Here is a 21555-nt window from a genome sequence, read left to right on the forward strand (position 1 = left end):
CCTGGCAGGTTACGTACAGTCCATGGGGTCACAAAGAGTCGGACACCACTAAGTGACTTCACTTTCACTTCATTCCTCCCAGAATGAATTGCCAAGAAGGTAGGTATATAAAAGCGACTGTAAGTAAACTATTCATTACAGAATCAGGGTTGTTAAGGGATAAATTAAGAATGCATACTGCTCAGTTCATTACCCAAGTTGCTATTCACACAAAAAATACAGGCCCTTGAAACACTGCTTGGTAATCCTATATGTAATGTGGGGATAAGAACACTTGAAAACTTCAACACACTTGAAGATTTTAAGCAGATATTTATATTAGGATGAAACTCACAATAGACCTTGATTCTGCTTCTAACTAATTTTGACTTAACAGAATCACTGATTTCTCCTGACCACAATTTCCTTATGTGTGAAGACTGGTCTAAATAAGCCCGATTCTGAAACAACTTAATTTTATCACTCACATATTGAAATCACTTTTTCCTAGCCATATAAAACACATTGCTTTCAAAGCTTGAAAGAAATTTCAAAAAAAGGTTCTAACAGATTATCTTAACAAAAACAAAGTTTGCAACGAAGGATATAAACCACTAGATACATAAACACTATATAAACACTGTAGATTTCAGGCTACACTGCATTCAACAGCAGGGCAGAGCCTATTTATTTTCATGTCCAGAAACACGGAAGTTGATTAAACTAAAAAAATACCTGAAACTAACTTATTTTAAAAGAAAAAGTTAACCCTGGATTAAGCATGAGAAAGGACACAGTAGTAACAAACCACAAATACAAGGGAAGGGAAATTTTTAACATTTGGTGTTATTAGGGTATCAAATGTAGAGTTAAGAATGACAAATGGGACCAGATCACAAAGAGTTGAAAGCTAAGGACACTGAAATCAATTCTGCAAGCACAGGAGTAACATAGTTGAAAAGTTCTTTCTTTTCTGCTGATGAAAAAGAAAAAATCAGTTACAAGACTCTAAACAAAGTAGTTGTATGTCTATTTGAGCAATACAGGCAAGACGTGACGAGCTCAAGAAACAATGCTGGTACAGACTAGGAGAAAGGGGGATGTATGGAAGAATAAAAGTTAGCTGGATCTGAAGTCTGCTTAAATGCATACATGCATGTGAGCTTTTAGCTCAGCTGGTAAAGAATCCGCCTGCAATGCAGGAGATCCCAGTTCGATTCCTGGGTTGGGAAGATCCCCTGGAGACGGGATAGGCCACCCAGTCCAGTATTCTTGGGTTTCCCTGGTACCTCAGCTGGTAAAGAATACGCCTGCAATGTGGGATACCCAGGTTCCATCCCGGGTTGGGAAGATCCCCTGGAGAAGGGCATGGCAACTCACTCCAGTATTCTTGCCTGGAGAATCCTCACGGACAGAGGAGCCTGGCAAACTACAGTCCATGGGGTCGCAAAGAGTCAGGACATGACTGAGAGTAAGCATAGCACAGCACAGCACAGCAAATGCCCAGCAAAAAACTGGGAATTCTATAACAAAGAGGAAGAATGAATGAAAACTGGGACAGATGACTAGCAATATATATACTACAAACCCAAAACTACTGGTAGGTTCTTTGCCCAACTGTTCAGTGTCCAAAACCAAGGCACATTGTTTACTAACCAGACCACACAAAAGCTCGACTGCAACATTTCTTCACCACAGGTAAAGCTTTTGAAGATCTACTTTAGTTTATCTTAAGCAGTATAACCTATTACTGTCTGGAAGGTGTCAACAGACATAGAAAAGTTGGGAGAATTCATCCTGCTCCTCCAAGAATTTACACAAAATTTTAGTCTAAATACACTGACCACCAATTCTATGAGGGAGGCAGGAAACTGGGGAAACTCATTTTCAGCAATGATAGAGGAGGAAATTAGAACTGAGTCCCTTCCTGAAAATAACTTTAAAAGCTGGATGAAATAGTTTTTAACAACTCAAAAGCATTCAAGAAGGAACAAGATGATGATCAATTGCTGGGTCCCCCAAATAAAGCAAGGCCACAGCACTCAACTTCCAAGGGCTGCTGCCAATTCCAACGAAAAGGCTAAAAAACTGAAGTAACCTTTCAGAGGCCTCACAGGGAAAAGTCAAACCCCAGAGCCAGACAAACACAGGGACTCTGGTATATTATTCCTACTTCAAGCTGGACCCTTAAGGGCTTTCCCTTTCAGAGTACAGGTGAACTGGAAGTAAAGAGAGCTCTTACATAAAACAGACCCAGTTATGCATCACCTCAGTAGTTAACAATTTTTCCCAACTAGATCTATAGATTCAACACAGTTCCAATCAAAACCCCAGCCAGTTACTTTATAGTTATCAACAAAATGATTTCTGAAGTTTATACACAAAAGCAAACACTAGACTACCCCATATAAGACTGAAGCGGAACAATGTTGGAGGACTCACAACCACTCAATTTCAAGACATACTGTACTACAGTAATCAAGACAGTATGGTACTGGTGAACGAACAGACAAACATAGGTTAATCCAAGAACCCCAAGAGAGGTCTGCAAGTACAGTCAACTGATGATTTTAGACAAAGGAGCAGAAGCAATCCAAAATAGAAACAATAGTCTTTTCCACAAACGGTGCTAGAATAACTGGACAGAAACTCTAGAACTGAAAAATAAAAACAAAACAAATTCAACAAATATATGTTTGAATGATAAAGAGAAACAGAAAAATCAGTAAGTGGGTCTTATACACATTCAATTAATCTTTAAAGGGAAGGAGAAAAATGGCACAAATATTTTTTTGAAGATGAGATCTTTTTCAGATGTGTTTACACACTTCATTCAAGATCTCAGATTTAAGAAGCTCACTGAATTCCAAGGAAAATCAATAAAAAAGAAAACCACACCTGGATACATCATTATCAAACTGCAGAAAATAAAAGACAAGGAGAAAAGTCTTATGGGAGGGGAGGGGGGAGTAACTTTTATAAAGTAGCAATAGTTCAGACTCATAGCTGACTTCCTAACAGCAGTGGAAACCAAGAGAGAGCCAAGTGTTGCTGTCAGTATGCTCAAACAAGAAAACTGCCAAACCCAAGTACTGTGCTCTGTTAAAATAGTCCTTGGAAATAAAGGAGAATACATATATTCTCCTTCATTATACATATATGTATTTGTGTGTGTGTATAAACCATCTAGCAGCTTCTAAATAAGCCTAATGAAGAGAGATGAAAAAAATGAAGAGCAAAAAAGTAGGATATACAGATGGTGGATACAAGTTCTCCCAAAATATTCATTTTTGCTTAAAGATTCAAATTTTATCTCTAGCTCAGACACTATTTTCCTGGAACTGATAGGCTTACTTTATTCATTTCTGAGAAAAACATCTGCAAATACCCAAGTCTGAATAACCACAGTTAGTCATTCAAATTAAAATCATGTCCATCACAGAAAATACAAACAGAATGACAAGTGCATTTCCTTGAGACAACCATCATTCTTTGGTATGCAGCCAAAATACTTTAGGCATACTTCCCATTTCACCACACAGAATATTAAAAATATGTGTTTTCAAGGACTGTGACTTCACAAGATTAGTAATTTTTACCACTTAAGAACAATTTTAAGTGAAACTGGCATGTTCTTTTAAACTGTGAATGCATGGTGGTGAAGAATACTGTTAGCCCTCCAGACCGTTCTGCATCCACGTATTCAACTGACCGCAGATGGGGTATCATGTTTATGAATTGTGGTTTTCTGAATCCACAGATGCAGAACTTGCATATTTGGAGGGCAACTTGCTTCTGCTGCTAAGTCGCTTCAGTCATGTCTGACTGTGAGACCCCACAGACGGCAGCCCACCAGGCTCCCCCATCCCTGGGATTCTCCAGGCAAGAACACTGGAGTGGGTTGCCATTTCCTTCTCCAATGCGTGAAAGTGAAGTCGCTCAGTTGTGTCCGACTCTTGGCGACCCCATGGACTGCAGCCTACCAGGCTCCTCTGTCCGTGGGATTTTCCAGGCAAGAGTACTGGAGTGGGTTGCCGTTGCCTTCTCCCAACTTGCTTCTAGGACAGTGAAAATACCATGTATGACACCGTGTCTTACACAAAACTCAGACTGTACAACACCAAGAGTGAACCCTAACATAAACCAAAGACTCTGAGTATAAATGATGTGTCAAGTTCGTATTTTACAACAGATATACAGCTCTGGTGTGGGATGCTGACAGTGAGGGAGGCCATGCATCCACAGAGGCAGGAGTACAGTATACGAGGACTCCATCTCTCTGTTCAATTTTACTATGAATCTAAAATTGCTCTAAAAACTAAACTCCATTTTTTAAAAAAAAGGAATGAAATGCTAGTAGCGCTACAACATGAATAAACGTTAAAGATATCATGCTAAGTGAAGTTAAACCAGACACAAAACAATATTTTAAGTTTCTACTGGTATGTGGTACCCAGAACACTCAAATTAATAAAGGAAGAAAAGTGCAATAGCAGTTCCCAGTACCTGCGGGAAGAAGAGGATAGGAAGTTATTATTTAATGTGTAGTGAGTTTCAGTTTGGTAACATGAAAACCGTGAATGTACTTAATGCCACCAATCAGTACACTTTAAAAATGGTCAAAATGTTAAATTTTATGCTATCGACATTCTACCACAATGAAAATAGTATCTTTTGTAACTCCACAGTTCCACCCAAGATTAAAAAAATCTAGACATCAGGTCAAAATTGAAAACCACTGGCCTAGGCCACATTGGCTCCTCCAACTTTAACTTGTGAATTTAGTAGATAGCCTCCAAAGGCTACATGCGAAATAGTCAATGCACTTCCTTATGGAAGTGTAAGAGCAGCCTGCAGACCCTCAAAACAAATCACTAGGGAAATTTATGATAGTCAATCCACTGTCAATCCACTTTTGTTAAGAATTCCACAATTTCACCACCTCAGTCTCTTCATAGTTCTTTTCACCTTTTATATCTTGGCACAAATTACTCCCTAGGCAGGCAGCCCTCTCTAGGACCTATGCCCCCCATGAAAGAGCAAGACCAGCTCCTTACTACATTGATATACTCTTGTTACCCTATTCTTTTTCCTAAGTGCCTTCAACATATTAAGTGTCCAATAAAGTGAATAATGACAGTACACCCATATGCTCGAGTAGTTTCAGTTCAGTTGTTCAGTTGTGTCTGACTCTTTGCGACCCCATGAATCGCAGCACGCCAGGCCTCCCTGTCCATCACCAACTCCAGGATTTTACCCAAACTCACGTCCACCAAGTCGGCGATGCCACCCAGCCATCTCATCCTCTGTCATCCCCTTCTCCTCCTGCGCCCAATCCCTCCCAGCATCAAGGTCTTTTCCAATGAGTCAACTCTTTGCATGAGGTGGCCAAAGTATTAGAGTTTCAGCTTCGGCATCAGTCCTTCCAATGAACACCCAGGACTGATTCCTTTAGGATGGACTGGTTGGATCTCCTTGCAGTCCAAGGGACTCTCAACAGTCTTCTCCAACACCACAGTTCAAAAGCATCAATTCTTCGGCACTCAGCTTTCTTCACAGTCCAACTCTCACATCCATACATGACCACTGGAAAAACCATAGCCTTGACTAGACGGACCTTTGTTGGCAAAATAATGTCTCTGCTTTTTAATACTCTATCTAGGTTGGTCATAACTTTCCTTCCAAAGAGTAAGCATCTTTTAATTTCATGGCTGCAATCACCATCTGCCGTGATTTTGGAGCCCCCCAAAATAAAGTCTGACACTGTTTCCACTGTTTCCTCATCTATTTCCCATGAAGTGATGGGACCAGATGCCATGATCTTAGTTTACTTACATTTAATGGTCTACCAAATTCCAAACATCCTTTTATTCTATCTCATTTTGATAAAAATTATATCTGAAACCTCTTACTTGACAACATAAAAAACACATATAATTATATTCACACGTTGAAGGATATTCTAAAGCTTATCCCACGCATCTGATTAAAAACTTCTGTGTCAATAAGAAAACTGTATCTGGAGGAAACAAACCCTAACAACTTACTTGCTCAAGAAAGTATCTCCCTATTTGGTTCTGTCACCTCCAATTCCAGAAACTCTAAATTAATGGTCCTAAAACGTGGTTTTGATCCAACCAATAGTCTTCAATGCCAAAAGGACCAAGGATGAAAGAGAAATGAGGGTCAGAGACAAAAAAATGACTTTCAACATTAAGGGTATTCATCAATAGAAACTGATGTGATGCAGGTCTGTCCCATGTTCTCCATTACACCATTCTATGGCTTTCTCATGCCCTGTAATATCTCCTTCCATTACTACAATCATCCTCCACTTCACTTCTGCCTGCTAAAGTCACATTCATGTTAAAACACTATTCTCCAACACTGCTTTGTCTGTTTATCCTAACAAGGATCTGTCTCCTCCTATGAATTCCTATAGCATTTCTTAATCATAAAGTTCTAATGACATTTAAATATGCCTTGTGTTAAGTATGTAGATTCATTTTTCTTCCTGCAAGTTACTGAGCTTTTGTTTCTCAGCCTTAAAACCACCCTTCCACACTCTTACTTTGTGATTCTGGGAGTGAGTCACATTTTCTCCTTTACAGTTTGCTTCTTGTTAGGCTCTGCCAATAAAGTACTTGTTATTGTTTAGTCACTAAGCTGTGTCAGACTCTTTTGCAACCCCGTGGACTGCAGCCCGCCAGGCTACTGTCCATGGGGTTTCCCAGGCAAGAATACTGGAGCGGGTAGCCATTTCCTTCTCCAGCCGATCTTACCAACCGAGGGATTGAAATCTGTCCCCTGCATTGGCAGGATTCTCTACCACTGAGCCAGCTGGGAAGCAAAGAGGTACTTGAGACTGGAAAGCTGTAAGAGGAAAATGCGGCACTTTCTGTTTGCTTCCTACTTCTAGTTTTTGCTCCCTTTTGCCACCAGTGCAACCCAACCACTCTTCAGGCCAGCAGCAGTTCATTCTAGCAGCCAGAGTCTGCTCCAGTCTGTATTTCCCTGACACAGAACCAGCATCATTGTGCCCCTGGAACACCAGTGCCAGCCAGCCAGAACCCCCTTTGCTGAATCCTGTACCCCTATCCCACTAGGCCCCTCTCCTGATCTCAGACATCAGTCCCAGCTGAGTGCAAACCCCGTCCTAGAGGGCTGAGTTTGGGCTCCAGACAGCGACTCAAGATACCTGCCCTCTTCTCTCTGTTCTCCCAGTCGAGAGGCAGTGGCCGCTTCCTGCAGGCCTACCTCTGCAGTACCGTACTGCTCCCATTCGCCTTTCCACTATGAAGTGGAAATACCTAGTTTCCATTTTCCATCAAACTAGGAAATACCTAGTGTAATACCTAGTTAAAACCCGTTTGTATTAAATTCTCTGTGAAAATCACTGGTATGATTTCCATCTCATGACTAGAGTCTGACACACATTTTTATCAATTTTAAGATTTTGTATTGATTTTTGCAATTTATGAAATCACTTAAGAGATCAAAGAGTATACGTTAGGACATCTAATTATCTGTCATAATACTTTACTTACAGTGAGAGACCAAAAAACTTTGGTGAATGAATGAAATTTATCTGCCTACAACATACTTTTCACTTCTGAGCACATCCTCTGAACTCTGCCCAAAGAGCCTCACTGATTCTCCTCACTGTTCTTCCTTTTGATAAATTTAAGAACCTTCTGACAAACTTTAACATCTGTTCAAGTGTTTGCTCATTTGGGGAATTACACCTTGAGTTTTCTAACTTGTATCTGCTTGTCAAATTTTATTGGGTAATTTGTTTTTACGTTTATCTGCTCTTACTTCAGGTAATCATTTGAAATAACTTCCAGGCTTACACTTTTCCAGTGAAACTTCATCCATAATTCATTCTTTCCACTTATTTTAAAAAAGAGAGCTACTTTTCTCCAATTATCTCTCTTCCATCAGGATACTGATAATAGTTATATTACGCTTCCCTGTGTATATAAATGAGAGCAGAAACTAGTGATGTTATGCTCTCAAAGATTCAGTAATTACACAGCGCCTCTCACAAATAAACTATCCACTCTTAGCAAATTTTTATTAAATTCTTATCTATACAATTTGATAGCTGACACTCATTTAGCACAAAACATTCACTTTACAGATTAAAAATAAAAATAAAAGTTAAGTAAAATTGCAAGTCCAGGGCTTAAAGTGACTTAACATCAGATACTATAGCTTTTATCTTTACTTCACAAAGTCTATATAAAAACACCTCACAGTGTACAAAGTTCAGTTTAAGACTGTTTTCTGAAAATGTCAGATTAAACAGTGGAAGAGAATGGCAATACCTTTTATTTGTCTCTTTCCTTTTTTGCTTGGTTATTTCTTTTAAGGCATATGGAAAATTATTCATAAAATGGTGTTTGAAATCAATAAGGTAATTCTTTCGAAGCCATGACTCCTAGTAAAATAAGCACAGATTAGAAAATCTATAAGAAACAATAACTTAAAATAGCAAATAAGACTTTAAGCAGAAACAACAACTTGTCAATATTCACTTACAAATTTACCCTTATAATACATCTTCTGCTAATGATATAATATGTAAATATCTTAAAATCTGAATAAACTGTTAGGCCATCCAATTTTCACCCACAGTTCTTTTTGCTGGTTTTATTTTTACATGCATTTATCTACTTAGAAGGAGAAAAAAGGGAGAAAGTTAAGATTTACTAAAATTCTACATTCAAACTACTAATATTTATAAAATATACAAGAAAATCTTCTCCCTAGTATTCCATCTAAGAGTAACTATTCTCTAGAAATGCTACTGCTTGTTAAAGGCATTTCACACCTTCACAAGTCACTGTACTTGTCTAAAATTCTTCAGCAGTATTCTTCAATGTATCATGTTCTCCTACCTGAAACACTGATTTCCTGCTATCCAGAGGACCAATCATTGCAGTCTGCCAGTAACTGAGGGGTTGCTTGGGATATGGGACATGAGATGCTACAATAGCTAGCTCCAGCTCCAGCAAAACTGGAGGCCAAACTCAGACCATAAATCAATAGCTAGCTATTGCAGTACATCTCCTTAGTTACCTTCACTAGGTTCTTCTCTTTTTCTTGACCTAAAAACATGTACTTGACAACTCCTGGACTTCTAACAGGCATCTTAAATTTAACATGAATAAACTGAACTCTCCTATGTGTGGTCACACCATCATTTAGACCATTAATACAGGCATCACTCCTGCTCCTCTTTTCTTTACTATATACACCAGCATTCAAGCTGCTTTCACCAGAATCCAGCTGCCTCTCATCACTTCAACCACTAGCTACCGTAGGACTCCAAGCCACCATCACCTCTCACTTAAGATTACTGTTTCAGTCTCCCAATGGTCCTCATGTTTTTCCTCTTGCCCCCCTAAACTTAATTCTCTACACAGCAGCCAGGGTGATCGTTTAAATCATAAATCACACTTCAAAATATTACAGGAAAGGATAAACGAGATAATGTATATAAAGGAAGGACAGGTCATCCATGGGATCAATGATCTCAGTTGGGCCCCAGTTTTGCTAGAGCTGGAGAATGAGGACATGGGAGTTTATTACTGTTTTATTTGTAAATGTGACATATTAAAGTTAAATAAACATAATTTAGATCATACCACTCCTCTGCTCAAAACCCTCCAATGTGGTTAAAATTGTAACTCTTTACCACAGACCACAAGGAACCACACGATGTGGCTACTGTCACTTCCCCCCTCATCATCCACCACTGTCCCAGGACCGCACTTGCATAGGCCTTGCTGCCATTTCTCAAATATGTCAAATTTGTTCTCACTTCAGGGTTTTGCACTTGCTGTTCCCTGTGCCTAGAAGGTTCTTCCCACAGGTCTTCACAAGACTTGCTCCTTCTCTTCATTCAGTGACATGTAGATGTTAAGAAGGCATTCCCGACCACCTATTTAACAGTCCCCTCCCTGCAGTTTCATTACATGTTCTCTCTTATCCCACTTTCATCTTTCTTCCTAATGATGACATGATGGACATCATCTATTTGTTGGACATCATCTCTCAACCCCACCAGGAGCTAAGTATTTGCCTTGTCAGTCATGTTTATCTCTGTATTCCCACAGTCTAGCACAGAACCTAACTTACTGCAAAGCAGTGCTATTCAAAAGACCTTTCTGCAGTGACAGAGCTATTTTATATCTGTGCTGTCCAACACACCTGCCACCTGAGGCTACTGAGCACTTGAAATGTGACCACTGTTTACTGAGGAACTGAATTTTAATTAAACAGCCAAATTTACAGATGCTCAATTCACCTTTGCATCCAATTCTTTCTCACAAATTCTGATCTTCATGGTAAAAATGAAACAATAAAGAAACATTTAGACTGAAAGTAGCAAGCATTAAAATACAAAGCTAAGATACAACAAAATCTCCGTAGTGTATAAAATTATAATACTGACCTAAAGTTATTAATAGAGGCCTCCAAAAACTGAAGTTAACTAAAAAGTTAATCTTACATTATATTTTAAAACAACTGTGTGTCTTAAAAATATTAAACACAGTATACTTTAAATTAAGGATACTAAGGATACAAAGAGTGTATTAGAAATAAACCACCTCAGTCAGGATCTGAGTACTCAACCACTGCAAATAAGATTTAGTGTTAACTTGAAATTTCTTTCCAAAAATGAAAGATTTCAAATTCCTAAAAAGGTTTTTTAAAAAAAAATACCTGGACAAAAATGAAACCTCTCAATTATGCAGCAAAATACAAACACACTATATGCATTTAGCAAAACTTAAAAAGTAAGCAGTCAGTTACCCTTAGGTTGCACCCAAATACAGATGCCAATTTATCAACAGAAAACCTACACATTTTCTGAATTTTCTGAAAAAAATTCAGCCTGTGGTGCATAATTAGAAGACCAAGGAATGCCATTTCATTCCTCCTAAAGTTTGAACTTTGACTGCTCAACATCTTAAGTACGAAGCTATAACTAAGGTGAATGAGAAAGAGGAACAGCAGGAATGGTAATGAAAAATTAAATAACAGGCATTTTAATGCCATCTGGTGTAACATACATATTTATACTCTGTCTGCAAAGTAATAGATTTACCTTATTCAGTTATTACAGTTCAAATCTGCCATGGTAAATTAGAGAATTCTACCAATGGATGCTTTTAAATACTATTTCTATTTGAATTAACCACCCTCGGTTTACTTCAATTTTATACACTATCCCACTTTACTATTCTACATAACCTTCAACAGTCTGTGCAAAACAGTCGTCTGAATTTAGTATCCTATGTTAATGAACTAATAAATAATTTTAGTTGTAATAGCACAGAATATTTCTAAAACATACTATTTTAAATATTCATAAAACTAAGGCAGTGTTTAGATTCTGTGTTATCTCAGTGTTCTTGCCTGGAGAGTCCCAGGACGGCAGAGCCTGGTGGGCTGCTGTCTATGGGGTCGCACAGTCGACACAACTGAAGTGACTTAGCAGCAGCAGTAGCAGTGTTATCTGAATGACAGTAGATGATCCCAAACTACACAATTAATGAATCTGCGTTTAGTCCTACCATTCTATCTAATTACAAATATTACTAAAGCAATAATAAGCATTAAGGTGCCCATGAATAATTAAACACCCAAATGCCTGAAATAAAAAGAACTGAACAAAACTAAAAAACTGCCTTGTCCATTCTGTACATATGTAGGCAACTTCAAAGAGTCACAACTTCCTAGTCAAGTCATTGCAGAAATTCTCCTATAAAACGATGCTCCAAGCTTTAAAGTATTGTTCGAGCAGCTGCCTTTTTTAAGATTAACCACATTAATCCAGCATCACTCAAGCATGTTCTTCCTTACTTGTGCCATGGACTATGTATTATATTCCCCACAACAAAACACCTTTAAAAAGCCCACCAATATTCAAAATCTCCCCAAACAGGAGGTAAATTCACTCATCTAGAAACATGTTTGCTAGCTGGAAACTGTTCTATGACTTGGAATTACTTAGGTTAACGTCACTTGCACCATACCAGCAATTGCAGCTTACCTACAGTAAAAGTAACTTTAAGAAATGCTTTCCAATTTACATTCTTTATCAAGAAGAAAACAAAAAAGCATACACCAAGCAAATTTACATATAGCTTCTTCCCTGAAATGTAATAGTTTAAAAACAACTCAGGGTTAGATATGAGATCTTCGGTTTCATCCATTTCTTGGCATAAACTCTGTAACGTGGCCCAAACTGGAAGACACTGCTTAATAACCAACTTTTTAAATCAAGTAAGAGGTCTCCAGACACTAGAATGTTCCTATGTAATCAATCTGCCATAAATAATACAATGTAACATTATTATAGTTAATAAAAAAAGAAATCAAGCACCTTGCTGTACATTTCACTTAAAAATTAAAACAGATAACAAACTCAAAGAATTATTTTAATTTGCAGTTTTGAGCAAATGTTACAAGTTTATAGTTAAATCTTGGGAATTTTTTGGAAAATGCATAACCAGTTAGTAGTAATACACTGATTTTTAATCTGTCCAGTTATGATAAAAGGCATTACTCAGAAAATAACCCAATAGTTCTCACCAATTTATGAGTTTCATCATGTTGCTTAGAGAGTTTCCACAAAAGGGAAATAATATTAAGAACTTGCTGCATAACCTGCAGAGGTTCTCGTTCTATACCATTTCCAACAGAAGCCATTAGTTGTGGAGGCACAGCTTCAATCCAGCACTCAATTAGCAATGGAATTATTATCTCAATAAATCCTTTCAAGTTTTCAGTACACGACAGGCCTTCATCCACAGTGCCTAGTCCTCCAACCAGATACCTAGCAAGGAAAGGTAAGAATGAAAAATTTTTAATTAAAAAATATTACTCCTTGCTTAATTTAAATCTTAAATATATTAAGTACCAGTAAAATGAAGCACCATGAATTGATAATTACATTGATCAACACTAGCAAGAAAAACAGAACTCTAAGACAAAGCCAAAAGATGATCAATTTTTACTTTCCATTAGGCTTTGCTAGAAATGAGTAAATTAGTATACTTTGAAATGACTCCTCCCATCAGTAAATAAAATTAAATTATGAGTAACTATTGAAACTTTGGAAGACACCTGCGTGTCTCCCGCCATTAGCCATCAATGGTCAGCAGTTATAATTCAATACAGGAAAACTGAGTGTGGACGTAACTGAAATCCTTACCGTAGCCTGAACTGTGAACTGACATTTGGCTGTGAACCCCCATTTTCATAAACCTGGATGTGTTGCTGGTCGTTGGCATGTTCCTTCCAGTTGATAAAAATGGAGTTGCTAGTGGCATGGGGATTTTCTTTTTGTTCCTGAAGTCCTTCACTTTCTCTCAACCTACTGGATCCATCTGTCAAGGCCTGAAGGAATTTACTGAGTCTCACTAAGACTTTCAGCCTCCACTGCTGAGAAGTGAGTCTCCGATTAGGATTTACAGAAAGTATCCAGGACTGGGATCTGTCTCTATTTACCAGTCCTTTGGACGGCTGCTGATGAGAAATAAGTTCTACAAAATTCTTAAGCAATATACTGCTACGGTCAGTAATCAGAGCTGGGTACTGTTCCAGCAGAATGTCCAAAACTTTTAAAGAGTCCTCCTGAATTCCTTCAGTAATGTGAGTCATGGCACTAGAGAGATGGGCACTTACCAAAGGAAAAAATGGAGAAATTTGTTCAGCTCGTATTTTGGGGGCCAGGAATTGAAGAAGTTGAACTGCTGCTAATCGTACATTAGCATCTTTATCTGTAAACACAGCAGTCACTTCACTTAATATGTTTGAAAGGTGTGCATCAATTATATATGGGTATTGAGACAAAAGGTCTTTAAGTCCAAGAAGAGCACTTTGTTTAACCCCAGCATTGTAGTGATGCATCTGTGACAGCAAATCCTATAAATAAAAATACAGGTTTTAGGTATATACATATACATACACATCATTTTCAAATAAACAGTGCTAACTGAAACTATGCTAATAAAGTGACACTTCGGTGGGTGTCAAGGGCTGCTTCAGTAGGTATTTTTCAAGTGTTACTTTGAGAAAAATGTACCTTTTGTTAAGATCAGGAACAGTTTTAGCTTTAACGTAGCTTTGGCTTCATAAAAGAATTGTTTTAACTTTCAGTCAGTATTTTCTCGTTTTGAAATTACACAGGATTAGGCACACTGTCGTTTAAACTGATAGCAATCATCATTATCACTTAAAGACCTACTATGTACCATATACATATTTACACTATTTTCTGCCTATTTTAAGTGGTCTTTCAGGGTGTCTGTGTATTTTATTCAGAGTGTAACATATGGCAATTCTATTTAGAATAATTTATATAATCTGTAAAGAAACCACAACTTCAAATATCTTTTTGATATTATTTAACCTGCAGACATTAGAAAGCAAAACTAGAACACGTGTATCTTCACAAAGATTTGTTCACAAATGTCTCTAACAGCATTATTCATAAGAGTCAAAAAGTGGGAGTAAGCAAATGCCCATCAACTGCTGAGTGAAAAAATATAACACAGCTCTGCACTGCAATACTATCTGACACATCAAAGGTATGAAGTATTGTTTTGATATGTGCTGTAACGTGGATGAACATCAAAAACATGCTAAATGAAAGACCAGTAACAACAGACCACATTTCATGATTCCATTATATGAAGAGTCCAGAATAAGCAAATCTTTACTGATAGCTTAGTGGCTGTCTGGTGTGGGGAAGAAATGGGGAGCAACTTCTAATAGGTATAAGGTTTCTTTCTAAAGTGACAAAAATGTTTTAAAACTAGATTACTGTGATAGCAGCCTAACAATGTAAATATGTTAAAAACCACTGAACTGTCCTCTTTAAATAATAAATATTATGTGCAAATTACATTTCAATAAAGCTGCTACATTTTTAAGCAAAAATACTGCTTAAATTTCAATTAATTTCACACATTTACTATGAATCTGGAATAGCGATGCATTGTAAAGGTTCAAAAATGGGTAAGACAGGGTCCTATCCTAATGAGCTATAAAAACAGCTGAAGACCTGTCACATCAAAAACTTGACACATCAAAAAGATATAAAAATTACTTCCAGATGACGTATTAAATTATCACATGAATACCCAAGGGAGAAATCACTTTGACTTTAGCTGAGCAAGTGTTTCTGGAGGAAGTGGGCAAGTTGTAGTGGCAGCATGACCTCTGAAAAACAGATAAACTCCAATGTTCAGCCACTTCCCTGGTGGCTCAGACGGTAAAGCGTCTGCCTGCAATGCAGGAGACCTGGGTTTGATCCCTGGGTAAGGAAGATCCCCTGGAGAAGGAAATGGCAACCCACTCCAGTACTCTTGCCTTGAAAATCCCATGGACGGAGGAGCTTGGTGCTGGCTACTGTCCATGAGGTCCCAAAGAGTTGGGCACGACTGAGCGACTTCACTTTCACTTTCAAAAGTTAAAACAACTTTCCATAAAAGTACACCATTCTAGATGACTTTAAGGAAAATCCTATCTTATCAAAAAAAAATGTTTATGATTTACCTTTATGTTAAGTTTTCTATTGTTTGTTGGAAGTGTTACATCCTCTTTGAGCTGCTCGGGCAGATGTATAGTCTTCGTTTTAAAGTTTGTAAGAGTAGAATTTTCTGACCTGGGCTTCTTCTTACCAACTTTTAGTTTTACTTTCTGAAAATCATCTTGGCGTTTTCTTTTTTTGGTCATTCTTGAGTACTATGATGAAAGAATTAATTTAAAAACAATGAATACAGACCAAAGATAAATTATAGAAGAATAGAGAAGGTATTTTCTAACCTTTACATTACTCTAACATTATCAAGATCAACAATAACCATGCCAATGCATCAAAACATTAAATGGAAAATACCTTTATAAAGAAACAACAAAGTCAGTTTACTTAAGATATTTTTCACTATGCAACCTTTTGTCAAGCAATGTTCTAAATAGGAATCTTGGGTCGAGCAATGTGCTAAGTAGAAAACTTGTGTATATTTCAATTAATATATTTATACTTCAATAAAAAAGGAAAAAAAACTTCTGAAAATTTTTTGTTTTCATAGGACAAGAGGGAGATAGCAGAGTTGCTACAGGTATACCTTGCACCTACTGGGAAGCTCCTGGCCCCCAGAAACCCCCAAGAAACTCTAGCAAAACAAAGTCTAAACCAATTTTATTACTGAATGCAGCCTGTAATAGCTAGGAAAAATTTCATGAACCTAAGCTGAGTGCCTGAAAATGGGGACGATTCAGATATGCAGCAAGGACAGGCACTGGGCATTTCATGAGCAAGGAAAACAGTAGAGATGAAGAAAAGGGGATAAGCTTGGTATAGGCAAAAATGAAAGTACTAGCATTCTGAACACCAGGAAAAGTTCAGACTAGATACAAACCGGAAACAAAAAGAGGAGGGGAAAAAAAGCAATATAAAAGGAAATACAGTGTAACAGAGAGCTAAGGAACAAAGACCAGCTAGGCCGCTATTATAACCACTCAGGTATAACCCTGTTGAACTGCACTTCTCTTTCTCCATCATATTCTTTCAATTTACACACAGATTATCCCACTTACACACAAAATCTTTGATCTGTGCCTTCTCCCCATTCCCACTCCCTGCTTAAATCCTTTATTTCAACCCAAGACTGTTCAAGTTTCCCCACCAGCATTCCTGCCTTGTCACTAGTGTCCACTTCATGGTCCATTTGATAATCGCCAGAGGGCTCTTTCTAAACACAGATCTGATCAAGGCTCACAAGCTTTCAGCTGCTCCTTTTACTTGCTTACAGTAAAAACACCTGGGTTTGACGGTCAGCGATCCTTCCTAACTTCCTCTACAGCTTTATCTTCCCATCAACTAACCTCTATCTAAAAAAATAGCCTTCTATACCTGGAACTGGCTCAGCCCTTCTTGAAGCCTTTTCCACACAAAAATAATAAACCCTACCTTGCACTGTATACCCACCAGAGTAGGTGTCTCTGGAATAAATAAAACTTCCCCTGACCTATCATAATTATCCTATGCCTAGCTACTTTTTTTAAGTCACAACGCTACACGCGGGAGTTCAAGAAATTTGAACAAAAGGAAGGTTTGAATTATTTTAAGATTAATAAAATGGCTGGTGCAAGACCAGAAACTTGAAGTTTCAGGAATCTAGAAGCTAATCACCTATGACATTACATTCAAATTCACATGGTTACAAGGTTTTAACACATTAGAGCCCTATCACCTAGGGTTTGGCTACATAGGTTAAGAGCAGATACAAGAGAGCAACTAGCTCTTATCCAGACTCTTGCACTTTATAGCCATAGTTAAACCATCTGTCTCAGTTTTTATCTACAAAACCGGGCTAATAATAATCCTTACCTCATAGAGTTGTTACTAGGTAAGATGAATGAGGAGCAAATGAGCTCATGTGTAAAATACTCAGAACTGTGCCTGGCACGGTCAACAGATATGCTATAAGCACAAAGGTGTATTTTCTTAGTCTCATGACCAGTACATATCAAGCATAATAGCAGATATACAAAAGCATTCAGTTCTCACAAGACCATGCAAGGAGGGTGATGCTAAAACCATTTGAAAGATGTGTCAGTCCTTTACTAAGGACTTGAAAGAGGGTTTTGTAAATAAGACTGAATTCATCAAAACCAACTTTATGCTATATATACTGCAATCCTGGTGAGAATTGGGGGAAAGGTGGCAAAATGGCTTGCCTTATTTCATTTATTCCAATATCAAATTTTCAGCCCACCCACACCTCTAGTTATTCTGGTCTAAAATACGAGTAGGTAAAAACTACAAAGAGGGCTGTAATACTCACTTGGCCTCTCTGAAATAAGCAAGCACAGTTTGTGAGCTTTCACTACAATTACTATCTAGTACCAGAGATGAAAACAAGTCGAACAAGATATTCAGAAAAATCGAATCAATTAACCCTCCACCCCCTTATTCTCTGTGCTATCTTTAGCCACTAACTAGCTGGTCAGGGTCCAACACACAGTCAAGCTTGTACAAGCATTACCCACCACTCAGTATTAATTACTCTGTTCTCCCTCTGTTAGGAAAGCTAACAAGACTGACCGCCTCTCCTTGACTTTTCAAGCTAAAAAGATCATTATTATGGTACACAGGGAACATTATTATACTAGGAACTCAGAGTTCTACAGCAACTGTTATTTTCGCTTAAAAGCAAGATTTTCATAATACAGCAAACCAAACGGCCTCCCTGGTGGCTCAGAGAGTAAATCTGCCTGCAACACAGGAGACCCGGTTCGATCCCTGGGTCAGCAAGATTCCTGGAGAAGGAAATGGCAACCCACTCCAGTATTCTTGCCTGGAAAATCCCTTGGAGAGCGTACGCTAGAGTCCATGGGTTCACAAAGAGTCGGATACAACTGAGAAGCTAACACAAGCCACTTTTTCAGAAGCTGGTATCGAATAGATGGTAGGAACACCAACCTCAGGGACTGAGCTCTCACATCACTTGAAGCAGGTGAGCCTCAAAAGTTTTCAAGATGAATTTCATATGCTCCAACTACAGGCTTTCTAATTTCAATAAAAAGGAGAGTCTAGTCTACCAGGATTTCAACCGAACCGAATTTCAGCTAGTTTGTCTGCCACCTCACTACCCTCTCCTAATTTCCAACTTCTTTCCACCCGCCAAAAAAAAAACCCTCAGTAAGTCACATTGTACTCGGCCTTTGGTAATTTCCTCTCTAACCCTTTACGCTCACGAGTTCCTCCAAACTCTACCTAGGGGCCAATCGGAGACACCTGACTTTCCAAAGAACAAATATCCCAGACCAGGACCACTCGAGACGTCCGATGGTCTGAACTTGCTCGGCTGGTTACTCCACACCTGGACTGCGAGGGCCGAATTGAGTACGAGACGACTGCGCATCCTCAACCCCAGACTTTGGTCCCGTATCCCATAAGCGAAGACCCCGTGGTTTTCAAGAAACTATCTTTCCTTCTCCCACAGGGGAAGGCGGTCCGAACCACAGTCCAGGAAGCGGGGCCCAATTAACGCACACCGGCCTAAAAGTCTCCTAGACCCGAAACCGCGCGAACCCGCCCAGTCACTTGAAACGCTTCAAATGCCCGCGGGGCGCCCCGCCCCCGCGCTGCCCCTCTCCGCACCCAGGCCCTGCTCTGTCGGAGCGCCACGACCCGGCCCCCGGGGGACGCAGACTGACCCCAGCCCGCCCTACCCGCCTGGGCCGCGGACCGAGGGGCAACGGCCCCGCGCGCCGTCCCGCGCCCCGGGAGGGCCCGGCCCGACCGGGGGCGACCGCTCACCTGCGGACCCGGCCGGGACCCGGGCGCGGAGGCAGAGGGGAAGAACGTGCGAGGAAGAGCCCAGTGGGCAACGGCGGGCGCCACCGGCCTCAGCCTCTCGCTCCCGAAGCGTGTTTTCAGATCGCCTCGTCCTCACGCGGCCGCGTCTCCTTCCGCCGCCCGGAAATCAGGACCCCTCCTCCGCCGCGCCGCGCTCACGTGATCACGGCCCGCAGCCGCGCGCAGCCGGGGAGGCGGGAGCGGGAGCGGCAGGCTCCGCCCCCAGGAGGAGGGGGCGGGCCCGCGCCGGAAGCTCCCGGCGCTCCGGGAATCCGAGATCGTAGAGCGCAGGATCCAAGGACAAAGCTTGACCCTCCCTGAATTTCCCTGGCGTGCATTTACTGATGGGTGTCGCCCTGGTCACAGGTAGTTGAGGGCTGGCGTCTTCTCTCCCTGCTAGAACACTGTTCTTCAGACCTGGAGCCACATTCAAATAAGAGTATAAGTTGAACTGAATTGAGAAAGAGGAAAAGTTTGGGACTGCAAGAACCCTAGAATTCCTGGGAACTTTAACCTGGATGGAGCAATTAAGAATTAGTTGACAAGAGGGAAAAATACGCCTAGCATCTGGAGTCTGAAAGTGTTAGTTGAGGATTTTATCTAATATTTAGTTTCTCTGCACTAGGTAGGGTTCCTGCTGCTGAAATCAAGTGGGCCCAGAGAATTTAAGAGAGAAAGTTGAATGCCTAGAAAGGAAGTGGGAAAGCAAAGACAATGCGTCTTTGAAAGATACCCTTGCCAAAGATTTGCAGGAGGCGTGGAGCCCCAGATATGGATTTTAGAACTTGATTTAAATTTGTTTTTACAGTTTACCAGGTTATAAGACTTAGTAAAGCGAATAAGGAGTGAGCCTCAGTTTGCTGGATAGGGATTAACAGCAGTGATGTCTGGGAGCTCAGTGGAAGAATCTGGTCCAGGCCTCTCTCCAAGCTTAAGCTTTACATGTTTCTTCGCTTATAGATGGCGTTCTCTCTGTCTTCACAATGTCCTCCTTTCCTGTGTGTCTGTGTCCAAATTTCCTATTTATAAGGACACATGTCATTTAGGGCGTACCCTAATGACCTCATTTTAACTTGATTACCTCTGTGAAGACTCTTATTTCCAAATAAAGTCACCTGAGGTAGCAGGGGTTAGGACTTCAACATGTCTTTTCAGAGGGACACAATTCAACCTTTAACAGTCAGTAAAATCTGTGTCCAGGAATGGCTTATATTTCTGAACATCTTTGCTTTCTTTGTCTATGCTCAGAAGCATCACAAAATTCTAACCTATTACCACAACATCTACGGAAACTTTGCATCTTCTTTGTTCTGTATACTAGGCTCTGCTTAAAAAAAAAAAGTTGAAGCTCTATTAATCTAATAAATTTGACTTTATAATGTGTTAATTGTTCAGTTGTGTCCAACTAATTGTGATCACATGGACCGTAGCCTGGCAGGCTCCTCTGTCCACAGAATTGTCCAGGCAAGAATACTGGAATGGGTAAGCGGTTCCCTTCTCCAGGAAACCAATCCAGGGATTGTACCTGGGTCTCTTGCATTGCAGGCAGATTCTTTAAGATCTGAGCCACCAGGGAAGCTTTTATAATGTCAAGACAGATAATAAAAGCGTAAACATGTTAACCTGGCTCTTACATTTCAGGTCTACTACTAACACAAAACCAGAGACTCTCTGAAGAAACGTGAAAAGGAAGAGTTCAAATTTGCTACAATGATCAGGGACTGGAAAAGTGCATTCTCTAGGAATTAATCGATACATTATATGCAAATGAGTTGATACACTGCCTGGCACACAGCAAGCCTTCAATAAATGGCAACAGATTTTCCTGTTCATTGGACAGGGTTTGTGCAAAATGAAAACTTGTAGTCAAGTTTCTTGGATAAAGGAACCAGTTCTGACTTTAAATTAAAAGGAATTTATTCAGAGAATGTTGACTAACACAGAAAGGTGAGAAAGGCTGCCGATCCAGGCTTGGATAAGAGAAAGGAGGGAAAATTCTCAGGAGCCAGGAGTACCACCACTGTTACACTACAAAATCTGTCCAAGACACAAGAACTGAAAATGATGTAAAATTATCTACATTTCTAGAAATAATTGTATGCCTAAAAAATATCAACTGAAAGGCTACTAAAAACAATAAGAGAATTTTTAAAGGGTGCTGCTGCTGCTGCTGCTAAGTTGCTTCA

At 39.6% G+C, this 21555-nt stretch overlaps 1 protein-coding gene across 2 annotated transcripts in view; it reads right to left on the reverse strand.

Moving 5' to 3' along the window:
• Nucleotides 1–19451, reverse strand: part of LOC138080911 (testis-expressed protein 10-like) — a 29631-nt gene extending 10180 nt beyond the window's left edge. For both annotated transcript variants that reach the window (XM_068973796.1, XM_068973795.1), the window contains exons 1-5: nucleotides 19331–19451; nucleotides 15559–15747; nucleotides 13211–13923; nucleotides 12589–12832; nucleotides 8310–8422 (exon numbers count right to left, since the gene is read on the reverse strand). In XM_068973796.1, coding sequence (XP_068829897.1) covers nucleotides 8310–8422; nucleotides 12589–12832; nucleotides 13211–13923; nucleotides 15559–15738 — 1250 coding nt within the window. In that variant the 5' untranslated portion in view covers nucleotides 15739–15747; nucleotides 19331–19451. The remainder of the gene's footprint in view (nucleotides 1–8309; nucleotides 8423–12588; nucleotides 12833–13210; nucleotides 13924–15558; nucleotides 15748–19330) is intronic.
• Nucleotides 19452–21555: the final 2104 nt, after the last annotated feature.

Source organism: Capricornis sumatraensis, chromosome 6 (genome assembly GCF_032405125.1).
Source record: "Capricornis sumatraensis isolate serow.1 chromosome 6, serow.2, whole genome shotgun sequence".
NCBI classification, from domain to species: domain Eukaryota; kingdom Metazoa; phylum Chordata; class Mammalia; order Artiodactyla; family Bovidae; genus Capricornis; species Capricornis sumatraensis.